The sequence below is a fragment of the Meriones unguiculatus genome, chromosome X (assembly GCF_030254825.1).
Source record: "Meriones unguiculatus strain TT.TT164.6M chromosome X, Bangor_MerUng_6.1, whole genome shotgun sequence".
Taxonomy (NCBI): Eukaryota; Metazoa; Chordata; class Mammalia; order Rodentia; family Muridae; genus Meriones; species Meriones unguiculatus.
In genome coordinates this window covers 29,349,589-29,366,465 of record NC_083369.1, presented here as the reverse complement: position 1 = coordinate 29,366,465, position 16,877 = coordinate 29,349,589, and the positions used below count along the sequence as shown (strand labels likewise).

Sequence of the window (16,877 nt, the reverse complement as noted above, 5' to 3'; positions counted from 1 at the left end):
GACACATAGGATGCCTTTTAGAAAAATGGTCAATCCCTGCTCCCTAAGAAAAGGAAAGCCACGTGACCCGGAGGCATGTCCAGGGAGTAACCCCAGGGCAACCTTGATCTGGCTGGCAACAGAGAATATTTGCTCGCGCTGTGGCCACGGGATTAGTGCCAAGACCCGCAGAAGTCTAAGCGCCAGACGCCAGAGACTAGGCTACCTTCCGCCGCCTTCCACCGCCTGGCCTGCAGACCCCGACTTGTCTTGAAAGGCGCCACCTCCTGCAGCCTGGGGCGGGGCTGGGGAGGAGCCAGCCTGGCTGCACCAGGGAGGAGGAGGCTCAGGGCGCGGGCACGAGGCGCGGGAGCGGGCACGGGCGCGGGCGTGGACAGAAAGCCCTGCGAAGGTGCACTGGGTGCTTGCTGTCTCTGCGGCTCCTGACCACCTTCTTAGGGCCAACCATTCCAGCTGGGCGAGTCCCGCTGGGCTCACGGTGTGCAGAACAGAGCCCCTAGGTTCGAGTTCTCCGTGCAGTGTGCTGCCGCTTCTCTGGTTGGAAGGTCTGGCTTTGGGGCTCTTTGGACCCTCCTGACGCCCTCGCCTGCGTCAGGGAGGGGGCCGGTGGGGCCAGAGCATGGCTTCGTCAGGCAGCGGTATGGAAGAGGTGCGAGTGTCAGTGCTGACCCCGCTCAAGCTGGTCGGGCTTGTGTGCATCTTCTTGGCGCTGTGTTTAGACCTGGGAGCCGTGCTGAGTCCGGCCTGGGTCACCGCGGACCACCAGTACTACTTGTCCCTGTGGGAGTCCTGCCGGAAGCCCGCCAACCTGGACATCTGGCATTGCGAGTCTACGCTTGGCAGCGGTGAGGCCCCCGCGCCGCGCCCCTTGATCCCGCGTGGCCATCCAGAGCTCCTCTGCTGCCAACGCCTAGCTCTCCCCTTAATCCTCCCTTCCCTCTCCTTTTCTGGCCCCTCTCTGACCTTTGAGCCCCAGGACCTTCCTCCATGTACCTTTCTTGAAGGGGTCCAGGTAGCCAGCACTCCAGAGACCTCTCGCACCCTCTCCTCCTCCTTTGCTTGTCCCTCCTGCTTTAGAGTAACACATATGCTATTTTGGGCAATTGTTATCATTGAAGGAGAGAACCATGTGGCTGTGTAAAAGATGCAACACCTTCCACACACCCGTTAAAAAAGAAATGGGCAAAATGCTCAGAATCTAAGATGTGTGGGTGCTCTGCTTCAAATCTCTGAGAGCAAATTTCCCAAGTTTTCCTATCGGCCCACATTTCTCTCTGTTCTCTTTCACTTTATCTGGGTTTTCCGGAGTGAATTTTCACGCGCGCCCGCACACGCGCGCCCTCGCGCTCGTGTGTGTGTGTGTGTGTGTGTGTGTTTCCCCTTTAAATTTTGGGGTGGGATACTGAGAGCCAGGAGAGACTGATGAATTTCCTTTCCTTTTTTGGCGACACCTTTGTTTCGTCTGAGTTGCCTTTCTTTCACTCCCAAAGAAACTCCCCTTTCTTCCAGTCTCTTTCTCTGTGAGCTAGTTACTCACAGTTGCCCAAGTTGTGCTTTATTCAGCAAGCAGTGAGCATTGCCTGTAGACGGGTAGAGTAGGCGGTAGCCATTGTGGCTACTAGCTCCAAAGGGACTTTATGGCTTTGTTCTCCTCCTCACCCTCCAGTTGTTTTTGTTGTTGTTCTTGCCCCTCCCCCTTTCCAGCAACCCAGTTATTCTTAGTAGGAATTTGCTAACTTCCAATTTCTTGGTGAAAACTATTCCCACTCGAATTCTGTTTCTTCAGCTGCTGCTGTGTGCACAGATTATGGAATGTAAAAGGAAGGCTTTGCCATTGCTCTTCTGTGCTAGCGCGCGCGCGCGCGCGCACACACACACACACGCACACACTGACCTTAGAAACTCATTAAATTTCTTCTTGACAGTTTTGTATCTTCTCTGAGACTATTTATGAAGCTTTGTGGAAACGTTTCCAGTTCCAATACAGTTGAAGTAGCACAAAGGCCACAAAAAATATCTGACTTTTCTTTGTAGTAACGTTTTTTTGTTATAAGGGAAATTAGTTCACTTTGTTAAATTCCTTCCAGAAATTTAAATTTGTGCTTACAATGGCTTTTTCTTAGCTCTTACCTCAGAATACCTATTGAAGGGTTTCTTTGTTGATTGATTCATAGTGAAGGGGCTGGCAGCAGGAGGTCAACACTTAGGTCTTTTAATTCTTTCAGGATTAGTTGTTTACAACTGAAGATAAAATAAATCCACAAAATGCTTTTCTTCAGTAACCAGGGGATCTAAATAAACTTTGAAAAAAATCTTTTCTTTCCATCTTCAATAGAAACGGAAATTTATGTAGGAATGCCAGCTTCAGCAGGTCTCCTTAGCAACGCAAATCTTTTGCCCCCTTTTCTCTCTGTCTTCTGAAATAATAGCCCTCTGATTGCATAAAGACTTTTCAGATTGGTTGGAGAAACTAGCTTCAGCTTCCATTTGCTTTTCAGGCTGTTGTCCTTTTCTCTTGGCCTGGAATCCGGGGAATGGAGTGAAGGCAGCTCCAGTTTGTTTGCTAATTTTTCTATAATTGCTTCCATTACCCACTGATTTCAGCCACAAAGAAATTTGTAGCTGAATAACAATAAATAATAATTAAAAAAATATTTCTGCTGGACAAATATGGTGTCCATAGAACTGTGCAAAAGAAAAACCAAAGTTAGCACACTTTCTAACACCTCCTCCATTCCTCCCCTTATTCTGTTTTCATGCCCTTAAGCTTTAGATTCATTGTGCTTGAAAAACTACTTTTCTGCCTCTACAAAAGATAACAAGATGAGTTATGAGATGGTTTTGTTAGAAGTTATATGGAAGAAGTTCTTGCATTTCTGTTCTAGCAGAAAAGTTGTGAAGGGAAGGCCTAAATTCAGATGCTCCTAAAAATGTAATATGGAGTTGAAGCTTCTATCTACCAGTGTTTTTAGACAAAGAGATACACTAGGATCAGCCCAAGAATTCTGTCCTTGTCTATTCCAATGGCAAAGAGCCTATTCAGTCTGTTGTGGAGAGTAGCAGAAGGATAGGAGCAAAATGTTTTCCTGAATATTTTAAAAGATCCACTTCATTCTCTCTGGAAATCAATTACTTTGGGAAAACCCACCAAGGATGGTTTTACAGAAGGTCTTTCCCCAGGATCTTCAGGGTTCAATTAAAAACCTTTGTTTTGATTAGAAATAAAATGTCATGTAGAGGCAAGGTTTTATTTCAAGAAGGAAAATTTCAGGAATGTTTTTCTTCTGAGGACAACATTTTCTATTAAGGCTTAGTTTCTACTGAAATGTTACCCTATGCCATTATTTTAAATTTGCATTTGAATTTTGTTACCAAATATGCCTTGTTTGCTGTTTGTTACCGGTTTTGTGGTTTTAAGCTAGAGCAGATCCCTGCCTCTTGTGTCCTGCTATATTGACTGTTGCATCAGCACTTCTAGTATGAAGCAGTAATCTGTGTGTCAGTCAGCCAGAATGCTTTTCACTAGATTCTCAATTGATAGCACTGGCATTCATCTTTACTTGTAAGTTTTCTAAGAAGACATTGAGGAAAGAGTCACTTGGTTGTCACTGGTACGAGAGCCTGGGAATTTTGGAATAGGTAGTAATCACAAGGCTGCCTGCTATAGAATTCTTTTCTAATTCTTTTCAGTACTTTTGGACAGGCTTTTGCTACATCTTCAGTCTTATTCAAAGTATTTATAATGTTTTAACCACTGCTTCCTGTTTAGTTTGATAACTTTTACCCCCTACAATATAGTAGTTACAGTTTCGCAGCCATAATAATTACAAGAGAATTCAGAATGCAGGTTCCCTAAATTCTACATTACACAGCTATGTAATTCCTAGGATGATTTTATGTCTCTGTTTAAAACAATTAATATGTTGCTACTTTCTATGAATCAGATAGCTTTTTATTGTCTGATTTTTGATTCAGTTAATAAGAGGACATATAGATAGCTCAACAAACATGTTTAAGCGAGAGTGATTTGGGACTATAACAAGGGTGTGTTTATCTATTTTTCCATCAGCAAAACACTTGATCAAACAAGGAATATTCTTAGTATCATGAGTGCACTGCCTTAAGAATAGCTGTATTTGTAGCATGAGTCATTGGTAGTTTTGAAATGACAGAGCACTCTATGCTAAAACAGGTGAATATTACTATTTTCAGTTGACAGATTCTTTCAAGAGGACTTACATGTAGGATATGTTTTTAACTGTAGTATAAAAATTCCCTTTAAAGCTTTCTTAGGTGTAGTTTAAGATAAATGGAACTGCCTGAAAATCTGGAATTCATAGAAAAGCTGATATGCAGCGACTCTGAGTTGAGTTCAGATCCATGTCACTTGTGCATATTTTGTGACTACATTTTAATTTGGAAGTAGAATTTTATCAGGAAACCTAACAATGTGACTTGTTTCAGGAAAGTTTAGTTGTTTCCAGAGATGAGTTGACATTGATGAATGTGTTTATAGATAGCAAGCTGTGTAGTCACTACAAGCATACCCTCTTCTACCTTCTAAAAGAACATCATCAGGACAAATGCACTAATGGGTGGGAAGGTACCAGTACTAACTGGCACACAGTCTTAACTAATAAACCAAAGAAAATACAAGATCAATTAAATCAAGACATTCATGATGATTTAACGCCTTTTTGTATTTCAGATTCCCCAAAAGATATTTTAATGTGTGGGCAAATAGAATCCTTCTTTCGATCACGTTCATAGAATGATTATAATCCCCAGAGTCCTTTAGGGTTTGATAGAAGTTTGGTAAGGGTTTGGAAACTGGTATTGCAAAACAACAGAAAATTAACATTAAAAAAAAAACAAAAAAAAAAAACTTTTCTCAAGTACAAGATCTTACCTGTTGACAGGAATTACATGTCAAGATTTTGGTCATTTCAGTTTATTAATTAGACAGTTTAGAGAAACCTAAAATATAACCAATATTTCTAGGCTCTATTAATGAAAATGCTTGTAGATTTCAAAATAAGTCTCCAAAATAAGCTTCTGTATGAACTGTGCTAAGTTATGGCATGGTATAATGGTAGGAAAACATATTATTTTGAAGACTAAGTAAGACTTCAGCTTTCTTCTGATCAAATGTCAGCTATTCACCAATCATGTCAGCACAGAAAATGTACTTAACTTCCTCAGGTGGCACGGCATGAAGATGAAATATACATTAAAAATAATATACATTATTTTTTCCTTCATGTTGTATCATTAGAAAAGCAAACTCAAATGATATTTCATACCCGCTTTATTTATTTATTTGTTTGTTTACATTTTTTATTATTTTATTTTTTACACTTTATTCATTTTATGTCCTCACTATAGCCCCTCCCTCAACTCCTCCAGGTACCATCCTCTCTCACTCTTCCCCCCCTAGCCCTTTTCCCTGGTCCACTGAAAGAGGATATTCTCCCCTGCCATCATATCAGATTTAAATATTGCTCTGATTTATTTAGCATTTAACAAGGCCCCTGGTAGGTCATGGTCAGAGAACAATTATCTTAGTAGCTACTTTTGATTCATTACTGTTAAAGACCAGATATTTAATTTATTCCCAGGGTGAAATTAATGAATGTACAGTGTTATAGAGAATACTATGGACTTTGGTAAGTTTACCAGGGTCTCAGTTTGTGATACAGATGAATTTTTACTCATTTTACATATTCCAGGAAAATAATTGTACCAAAAATTAGTAGTGTAAAATAACCATACTAAGAACCACTAATGATCAAGAGAGCAGATAGAGCTTGAGTCCAACTTGTCCCTGATCCATATACCTGTGGTCATAGCTGAGTATGACTTTTACAGTCAGAGACTGGAATATTTCATCTGTAGGATCCTGTTATAAATCTGTTTGCTCAAGAGTTTGGCACTTTCATGAGAATGATTGGAAGGCTTGTCTTGGCTGAAACACTGTCCAGAACACTTGTAGGTAGTGTTTTTAGCATGGTGATCTCAGGATAATTAGACTAGTTACCAACAGAGTGAGAATGTTAAGAGAGCTGTCTTCACTGTGAACTCTATTACATTCTACTAGTTACACAGAGCCATGTGGCCAGCTCAGACTTAAGGGGAGAGTTGGACTCCATCTCTCACTGAAGCATACTATCTCACACAATCTACAAAATCTACAAAAATCTATTGCCTCTGAGGAATGAATAACCACATATTTAGTTTTTGCACTTGAATTTTCTAAGCCATATGTAAATAATGCCTGGCTAGGACAAATACTGCCCTTAGCCATGACATGGCTTTAGTGATTGGTCACTTAGAATTTACTTTTGTGGGATGAAATTAGCATTAGCACATAAATGCAAATATAGCGAGTAGCTAGGTAGGCACATTTACATACCACCATCTTTGCTTTTTGAGTTCACAGAGCCAAGGTTCAGATTCATTAGATATGGTTTAAATATTTCATGCCAAAGGCAGTAACAGATGAATCTATCACTGTAGTCAGATTACTAGATCATCTCCCTTGAAAATTCGAGATGGACACTAACTCTTTTGCTGTTAAGTTTGTATTGGATTGGGGGAAAATAGTAAATCATCAAATTTCTATTCTATTGAAATCTTTTCCACAAAAACAAGACCCTCATTTATTAAATACATATATATGTGTGTGTGTGTGTGTGTGTGTGTGTGTGTGTATGAAGAATGAAAGATATTTGTCATCTCCCAGAGAACCAGGAAAATATAATTATTATTGAGTTGTGAAATATAAACTGATAATGTAAGGAGTAATTTCATGATAATGCCACAAAATTTGCATTGTTTGTTTAAACTATGCTTATTAGAAAAATGTATAGGAAAACTCAATTCCATATTATTTAAAACAAAACAGGCACTCAACTTAAAATTTCTCACAACAGAATTTTTTGATGCCATGTGTAAGACTTCTAAACCAATATTCAACAAAACATTGCTGCAGTCTATTGGGAATGAAACATGGAGTCTATTCTTAGCACCATTTTCATCTTCTTACTGTCTCACAAAACACCAATAAGTTAACTTTATTGACAGTGATTAAATAGCAAAGGGATAGATCCCAAGTGAACATAATCAGGATGTCTTCTGTGTTAGCTAATAGTATCATCAAATGCCAATGAAAGTTTCCTCATATAGCACATGAGTATACAGCAATCATCCAACATGATGTTGTCTATCTTTCTGTATAAGTGCTAAAACATACTTTAATACCAAGGCTCTTTGCTAAGCACTGTATATAACAGTTTTATTTGAGAGGAAACACCATATGTTACTCAGATTTTAAATTATATTTCCACTGAGTTTTTTAATATACACATAGTGATGTGACCTAGCTAAGAGGTCCCTTTGTTAAACAAAAAGATGTTTTAAGATTATCTAAAAACAACTGAAAGGGACTAAACAAAATTTTCATGATTAAACATTAGGAATTCAACTGCTGCTGCGAATTTTTCTCTCTTAAATATATTTCCTTGGTGTTTTTTAATTCCTAATGGTAGAAAGGAATGCATAATGTATAATAATGAGGTAATTTTCTAAGTTATCGTTAACATAATTTAATTGAAATATTTTATTATAAATATGTCCTACATCTAAATAAAAGTAGCCAGAAGTGGCTGATAAGAATGAGTCAAAGTGTTCAAGTTTATTTAGTTAGATTGTGGAGATTTTGGGGAAAAGTATGAGGAGTGGAGTAAAAGTCACTTTTCTACCTGATCTACTGAGTGATATTCACTAAAGTTACAGATTTCATTTCAATTAATATAATTTCATCTTGTGGAATTAAAAAGAAAAATAGAGGTGGATACTGGATACCAGACAAATTTGATTGTGGTTATATAATGAGAATTGTAGAAAGGTTGAATAATCCATTAGTATATTAACACATTATATTAATAATTAATGTAAAGCATATAATACATTTACAGTAATACTACTCACCCAAACAATGGAACTTGAATTTTAAAATAAAAGTACATTTCTATATTGCTCTGTATGGAACCTAATTTTGTAAAAGAAGTAGCAGTTTGGGGTTCAGTAACTTATATAATAGTAGAAATAATCTCAGCAGAGGGATGTTGTGAATGGAGTTAAACAAATTTGCCAGTATTTTTTAAGTTAAGGTTCAGAAATAAGTTGAGGAAGTGTATGGTGCCCTGACCTTGGCTCAACATAGACAATGCTTCCTCATTATGATTTTCCTTTCCTGGAAATCATTGATAAATTTTGGCTATTAATTTTCCTGGGAGAAGACAATTCTCCACCTGGGAAGTTGTAACATAGGTTATAGAATTTTCATAATGTACTGGCAACTTCTGACCAGTCTCACATAGTACACTGCTAAAAATAAGTCAGCCCAGTTATATAGACTACTAATGTATTTATAGACAGTGGAGACTGATGCTAATGAGTAAAAGCACCTTGAAAAAGGACAAAAATTTAGTTCCTGAAATGAATGTCAATATTGAACTTAATACAAGGGCTTTCTGATTTTTATTGTGTTGTTGTGGAAGGAAATACTTAGTGTTTGTGCACTTTTGTTTACTTTTGCTTTTGTTTCTGTTGGGAAAAAGTACACAGTCGTCTTAGGTTGTAGCTTCCCTGTATTTAATTCCAAAATCTCCAGTGTATTCCTTTGTCACTTTTGCCAATATACTCTTGGGGAAATGTGACATGTAATATGGCAGCCTTATTTCAATTTAGTTTCTAGGTTCAAAGTATGTTACCTGCCTGTCTGAGCCTTAAGCAGTTTTATACACAAGAACATCTAGAATTTTCTCAAGATCTATTACCACCATTTCTCTCAGGTCTTAGGAAAACACGTTCAGACTTGCAATCAGGTGCCCTAATATTAAACAGAGTAGTACGGTGTTTAAGTCAGCGCCATATGCCATTCAGGTTCTGTAGAACGTCACTATTTTACTACCGCATCACATCATCATTTATAGAAATATGTAAAAAAAAACAATAATAAATCTCAGGTTTTTATACTTCATCTGACTCAGTGCTATGAGACATTTAATTGGAGCGCAAAGATAAATATAGAAATTAACAGATAGTGAAAACTAAAAACACATGACTTTTTTGTAAAAAGTAAGCAACAAAATTACAAATGTTATAATATTTAAGTTTGCCTTACAGACATTGAGTATGGAGTAGCACATTTTTTTGACATACAGACTTTAAATACCACTACAGTAGAAATAAGTGTTTTGCTTACTTTTTAGTATATTACTCTAAAATTGCTTGGGTTTTTGTATACATTTGTGCTAAACCCAATTTTTAGATGTTGGTTAAGAAATAAATATTAAAAACCTAGTCTAATCCTTTAATTACCTAACTATACATAAATCCTATTTCCTTTTTAAAATTCTTCATATCATCATGTTGCTCAGTAAAAGAAAAGGAAAATGTTAACTATTTGTCCATGGTTTTAACATCAATTCTTTTTTTTTTTTTTTTGGTGTAAATTTATTTTTTTGAGTTTTTTTTATTGTTTATTATTATTAGTTACATTTTATTAACTCTGTATTCCAGCTGTATCCCGTTCCCTTATTCCCTCCCAATCCTACCCTCCCTCCCTCAGCTTCTTCCTGCCCCTTTCCAAGTCCACTGATTGGGGAGGACCTCCTCCTTTTTTATCTGGCCCTGTTTTATTAGGTATCTTCAGGGCAGGCTGCAAAGTCCTCCTCTGTGGCCTAGCAGGACTGTTCCTCCCTTGGGGGATTGGGGAGGTCAAAGAGCCTGCCATTGAGTTCCTGTCAGAGATATTCCCTCTTCCCCTTGCTGTGGGAAACCAATTGGTTATTGAGCTACCACAAGCTTCGTCCGAGCAGAGGTTCTAGTTTATATCCATACATGGTACTTGGTTGGAGCAACAGTTTTAGAAAAAAAAAATCCTGTGCCTAGATATATTTGGTCCTTGTGGGGCTCCTATCCTTTCCCCATCACACCAACTCCCCTTCTCCTGAAGGTTTGGTTATGAGGCTTAGCATCTGTTTTGAAACACTGCTTGGTAGGATCTTTCAGATGCCTTCTGCGGTAGACTCCTGTCATATGTCCAATGCACATCTCATTTGTCTTTCTAAGTGAGGATTGATCATCTTACCTCCTGTCTGCTTTCTTATCTTCTTTAGGTGTATAGAATTTATTTTGTTTATCATATCTTGTAGGTCTATATAAGCAAGTATATACCATGTTTGTCTTTCTCCTTCTGGGATAACTTCACTCAGAATGATGTTCTCTAGATCCCACCATTTGCCTGCAAATTTCATGATTTCCTCCTTTTTGATTGCTGAGTAGTATTTCATTGTGTAAAAATACCACAATTTCTGTCTCCATTCCTCTGATGATGGACATCTGGGTTGTTTCCAGGTTCAAACAAACAAGGTTGAGCTGCTACAAACATGGTTGAGCAAATGTCCTTGTTGTGTACTTGAGCAAATTTGGGGTATATTCTTAGCAGTGGTATAGCTAGGTCTCATTGGAACAGGAGACAACTTCCTGAACAGAACACCAACAGCACAGGCTCTAAGAGCAACAATCAATAAATGGGACCTCATGAAGTTGAAAAGCTTCTGTAAAGCAAAGGACACCGTCATCAAAACAAAAGGACTGCCTACAGACTGGGAAAGAATCTTCACCAACCCTTTATCTGACAGAAGGCTAATATTCAATAATATAAAGAGCTAAAAAGCTGAAAAGCAACAAGCCAAGTAATCCAGTTAAAAAATGGGGAACAGAGCTAAACAGAGAACTCTCTGTAGAGGAATATCGAATGGCAGAGAAACACTTAAAGAAATGCTCAATGTCATTAGCCATTAGGGAAATGCAAATCAAAACAACCCTGAGATTTCACCTTACACCCATCAGAATGGCCAAGATCAAAAACTCAAGTGGCAACACATGCTGGAGAGGTTGTGGAGAAAGGGGAACCCTCCTCCATTGCTGGTGGGAATGTAAAATGGTACAACCACTTTGGAAGTCAATCTGGCGTTTACTCAGACAATTAGGAATAAAGCTCTCTCAAGACCTAACATCAACACTTAGCCCTGTCCTAAGGCTTACATTATGGATTCTATGTATTTATTAGTTCACAAAAGAGAAGCCCTCTTCTTAGTCCCAAAGGCCGAAACAAGATTCTTTTTTTTTTTTTTTTTTCAATGCAGTTTATTCAGGAACCTTGAACAATCCTCGGACCCCGGGGAAAGCCAGCCCACAGCTTAAATAGCCTCTGGGTAGCCAACCCAGGCGTGCCACGGGGGCAATGCAGATAGGTCCACATACATGGAAGCAAGCCAGATCCTCGGCCTTAGCCAAATGTGGAGTTGTTCGTGACAGAGAGCACTCACCATCGGGAAGGTGGAAGGCGGAAACCAGCTCCATCTTTAAGGCATAGCATTCCGCAGCTCTCTACAGTTCCCGACACAAGATTCTTAAGAAGCATATTGGACCTCTTTGATTGTAGTAACTCTTTGTAATCCTGTTTTAATTTGTGAATTTAGTATTATCTAGCCCAGGAATGGGACCCAATTTGGGTCCTTTGGAAACAACCAGCTTGAGTAAATCCTTCCAAGTGGATGTTCTGACAGCAGTTTAAAAACCTGGAATTCTCCACCAGGGATATAGTCTTGGTATTCCATTTCAAGCCAGAGCTTTGGGACAGGACTGTGACAGTCATGGTTCATCTAGTCTAGTCTCTCTTGGAAAATAAAAGAGATTTTCTGTTTGAGCTATAACTCCGGTTGCAGACAAAAAGGAAGTACAGCAATATCATAGAAATGATGGTGTTGACTCTCCTTGTTGACTTTGAGTCTGGAGAGATGGTTTTCATTGCCATAAATCCAGCACTAAAAAATAAATATAGGACATTTAGTAGAAAAGTCAGACTGCTTCTGCTCATCTGCTTTTAATGTATTTTCTGACCTGCAAGATGTTCCTTTCTTAGTTTCTTTCTCCTTTTAATAATCTATTTTCCTGTGTCTTCTAATGCATCTTTTTTTTCTATATGAAAGGAAATACCATTGTTTGAGAAAACTCAACCTTAAGTGAAATTAGGAAATTTTGTTCTATTTTTCTTTGCAAGTTTCGATGAGTATCACTTGGTACTACAGATTTATTCTATTCATATTATTATATGATTTCAACTGTTTAACTAGACTTTGCCAAGCAAAAGAAATGCTTGACATTTGAGAATGAAATAGACCATAGTCATAACAGTCCAGGACAGGGTAAAAACTGACTTGTTTTTTTATATTCTTTAATAGTTTTACATTTAGAGAGAGAGACTCTGTGTGTCTCTGTATGTGTGCCTGTGTGTCAGTGAGTGCACATTTTTGTAGTCAGTGTGCTTGCTCGTGAAATCAGTTGTCTTTTTCAACCACATGTGTTTCAGAGATTGAACACAAGTCTTCAGGCCTGGCAGCATGTGCCTTTACTTGCTGAGCTATCTAGCTGGCATAACATTAACTTTTTATAACATATATATATTTAGCATTTGTTTATTTTGTTATATTTTGCCACTTTCACACGATGTCATAGTTAAACAGGTACAACAGAAACTGTAATCCACAAAGCTGAAAATATTGATTTGGCTTTGTGTTCAGAAAATTTGCTGAGTGTTTTTCTTAGTGTGTCTTTATAAAATGTAAATAAATGTGTGATTTGGGTATTTGAAGCTATTAAAATTAGGCAATATTGGCTAAAATTATTTCTTGTCTAATTTTGAGTTGAAAGTAAAAATATTGAAAACTGCCATTTTCGCATATTTAGTTGCATGGAAGATCTTATCAGGAAAACCAATTTGTTGTAAGTCTGTATTGATATTTTTTAAGGAGGTGGCTATTTATTCAAAAACAGATAAGATTACTTTTAAGTTTAAAATCATTCCCTAGCATAGTAATCCAACAAAAATTACCCATGGCATAGCTGCTTGAACACCAGGTGTTTTATTGATCCATGAATTCATAAATGGATTTTGCTTTTTTCTTTGTTCCCTATTTATTGCTTTAGTGTAATTATACTGATTTTTTTAAATCAGAAATTTCAGCTTACAAGTTTCCATTATGTCAAATAATGTACTATACATAAACTTTTCCAATGTAATTTAGAGGCTTCCACATAGAAAGATTATTCTTTTGGCTTTTTAATTACAAGCAACATGCTGTTATTGAATAAAAATGCCATAATATGGCTATCCTTTTAACTTCTAGTTGAAAGCCAGATTCCCTTTTGTTTGAAGTTAAATGGGTTTGTTACATATAGATGCATTAAAATGCTCTCTATTTTCTCGTGATTCCTGCTTATATTTTAAGATGTGTGGATCTGTTTTATGTATTTGTTTTCTAATTGCTTTGCAAGTTCTAGTTGAAAGCGAGTGAAACATACAGAGGGTTTTTTTTTTCCGTTGGGGGGGGCGTTGCAAGGATGTTAAAAAGGGTGTTTAAGAATAAATACAAAAAGAACATCTGGAGGTTTCTCTGCTAACCCTTTTTCATGCTTCAGCATTTGAGAAGCTTTCTAGACAGGTGATTTCAGAGGGAAGCTCAAAGTGTCGTGGGTTATGGGCTTTGAGGAGAATGCATTACAGTTTAGTAATAGATTAAAATGTACTTACATTTCCTGTTCATACATTAAACTGAGGAGCAGAATAGGCATCCTGGGATTTTCCTTCAAATTACTACCACTCTAGGGTGCCAGTTGTTATTGTATCATTTATGTGATGCTTCCTGATCTATATATGTACTTTATAGATTCATCTTTCTTTTTCTTGAATGGAAAATATATCATCTTTCTGTCATACCATTGCTATATCCTTAAAGGAAACAAACTGTCATCAATGAGGTTTATTTTTTTCACTGAATCAGACTTGTTAAGTGGTCAATATATTTCTTGTTCTTGATTGAAGAAAGGAGCTGAACAATCCTTTAGAATCTAATCTGACTCTCTGAAATTCCTTACTTCAAAAACTATTTTGGTGATGGTGACTACAGCTGTCAGAGACACATGAAGTGAAATAAATAAACCACCAACAAATCTTCCTGATGTGAATTGACTGGGGAATTGTTTTAGCAGTGAGTGAAGATAAATTAAAACTTGGAGTTTTTATGACATGAAGGAAGACTTTCCAAGAAGTAAAGTAATTAAAAAAATGTGTTGTATTGTCACATATAGTAATTCGATGATCTTCAGAGGCTTCAAAGAAAAACACAAAATAATTCATATTACTTATAAACAGACTAAACTAGATTGGTCATGGCACTGGATCTTGTCACTAGCCCAAGTTGGTAGGGTAGTTATTGACTAGGAAAAGGCACAAAGATATTTTTTTGGTGATGTAAATATCTAAACTCTACATATGAATGGTGGTTATATACAATTCACCTTTATCCTTATTTTCTATATGTAATATTTATTAACTGTATAGTTCAATGCACTTATTAATCTTAATATTGAAAATAAATAGGTTATAGAGAGAGACATTCAATTTAACATTAGGAGAGCCCACGTTAGAAGTGTGGCTAACTTTTGCCCTAAAAACTCTGCTGAGCTTAGCAGAGGAGCCATTTCTGAATAAGGACATTAATATTAATTTTTGTTGCAAAACATTTCAAACCCCAAAGGATGCTTAGCAAGCAGTAAAATCATATCAGTTGAGCTGCATCAAGATGAAAGGTGCTGAATAGACTTCTGTTGATTCTTTGCAGGCTTATTGCTTAAAAGCCACAATTTTCCTTTTTTTTTTTCTTTCCAGATTGGCAGATTGCTACTCTGGCTTTACTCCTGGGTGGTGCTGCTATCATTCTCATTGCATTCCTGGTGGGTTTGATTTCCATCTGTGTGGGATCTCGAAGGCGCTTCTACAGACCTGTTGCTGTCATGCTTTTTGCAGCAGGTAAATATGTTCATTATGTTCAAACCAGCATTAAAGATTCATGAACCTTTCTACTGTTCTCCCTTCTCATGCATCAGTATGTGTTTGCTACTTATATACAAACTGAGAGACATTTGTTATATTTTAAGGTAAATTGTCTGAAGGCTTATCATAGTATTAGTTTTCAGCATGTTAAGCATTCCGCAGAACAGAGTCAACTTTTAAACTTCTTACTAAATCATGGATAAATAAAACTTCTTGGGCTGAAAAGAGCCCAATAATAGAGTGCTTGAGGCTCAAGGCTTCAGTTCCCTGCATTGCAAAATAAAAACCCCAAATCCCCACCCCCACCTCCCAAAAAAAGGAAAAAAAAGAAAAGAAAAAAAATCTCCACAGGGCTGCTGGGCAATTGCTTTAGAAATTATAGCAGTTGTATTTATCAAGCCTTTTAAAAAAGCATCCATTCTCCCCAACCCCTAGTCTCTATTGTGATCATTGGGCAGTAGCAGTATCTTTTTTTAAAAGTTCTGACATGAAACAAGAAAAGGAATTTAAAAAATGTGTACTCTTAAAGGCATATGTGTTTTGGAAAATAAGCATTGTTATATGAAAAAAAAAAAAACATGACAGTTAGCATGAACCATCAAAAAAGTTAACTGTATGAGGGCAGTTAGATGTCGAATAATTTGACAGCCATTATTCCATGAAGCACATTTCAACTCTAAATATCAAACAAGGTAAAGAAAAGACTTACAGCTGTGTTAAGGGGAAGGGGCTTGTGGACATTTACAAGCTCAGTTCATTTTCTGATATGAGTTTTAATTTTCATTTGTAAGAATATCCTTGAATACATTATTCATTTTGACGCCTAACTGAAATATTCTTGTGGTTTCTTCAATATTCCCTGTCAGTCATAACTGATTTGAAGCCTACAAAATAAGCCGCTGTAACTATCAATGATGAAGATACTGACAGAACCATCTAGGCTGTTAGATGGAGTTTTAAAAGCTGTTTAAAATTGGAATAGATGAAATTTCTCAGGATTTAAAGGGTAATATGAGCTAAAACTACAAAACCTAAAGTGTTCTACTACCCCTGCTGCTTGTATTCATCTTACAACAAAGAAGACTGATCAGAATGTAGGCATCATACAAATGAAAATAGAAAGGGCTAAATAGGAATCTAGAAATATGTCTAATTTACTTACTTAAATGACCTGGTCAAAATCAACTAATGACTGGCAGACCTGGGACTAGAATAGGAGACACTGAATTTCAAACAATTGATTCATTCATTACTGACTTCTTCATGCATCCATTCAACTATTTCTAGAATGTCTGGTATAGACTAACCATTGTACTAAGACAGCTGCAAAACTAGTGAAAGTATCACTAGAAAACTTCTTTTTAACAGACTACAAAAGCTTGACAATACAGTATATTTTGAAATGTTTGTATTACCACAGTATTATTGTTACCATGAGTAATGAGAGCCCCAACTGGGAAGGATACAGTACCAAATAAAAACTGACCTTTAGATGCATCAGTACTTGATAGCATATTTCTTGGTTAATTGATTTACCATTGGGTCTTTTTCAATTTTAGGATGAAGCAATATAGGTATTTTAATTAGGTGTGAGTTTGTCTTTGAAGGTACGACTTAAGAAAGAACAATGAGATAATAAGTTGAATTTTTTTTTTGATAAACCATATCCCATGATCGGAAATGCTTTAAAACTGGGATTGTTGCAAGCCCTTTTAAAATAATAAATGTTTCTTATTATAGGGTGACAGAGGTTTTCTAGTTCCTTTTTTTTTAAATATTCAGTGTTACTGTGAACACCTAGTTCCCATTCCATTTAGCCATTGACTCACTGCATCATGGCTAGGAAAAATTCTGTAAAGAAGTCAATTACTGACAACATCTAGAAATTTATAGAAAACTACCCAGAATTGTT

The 16,877-nt window shown here is 37.1% G+C and overlaps 1 protein-coding gene across 1 annotated transcript in view; it reads left to right on the top strand.

The window, feature by feature from the left end:
• Positions 1-300: 300 nt before the first annotated feature.
• Tmem47 (transmembrane protein 47) overlaps positions 301-16,877 on the top strand; it is a 30,216-nt gene continuing 13,639 nt past the window's right edge. Inside the window, exons 1-2 of the mRNA XM_060374284.1 lie at positions 301-845; positions 14,801-14,941. Coding sequence (XP_060230267.1) covers positions 620-845; positions 14,801-14,941 — 367 coding nt within the window. The 5' untranslated portion in view covers positions 301-619. The remainder of the gene's footprint in view (positions 846-14,800; positions 14,942-16,877) is intronic.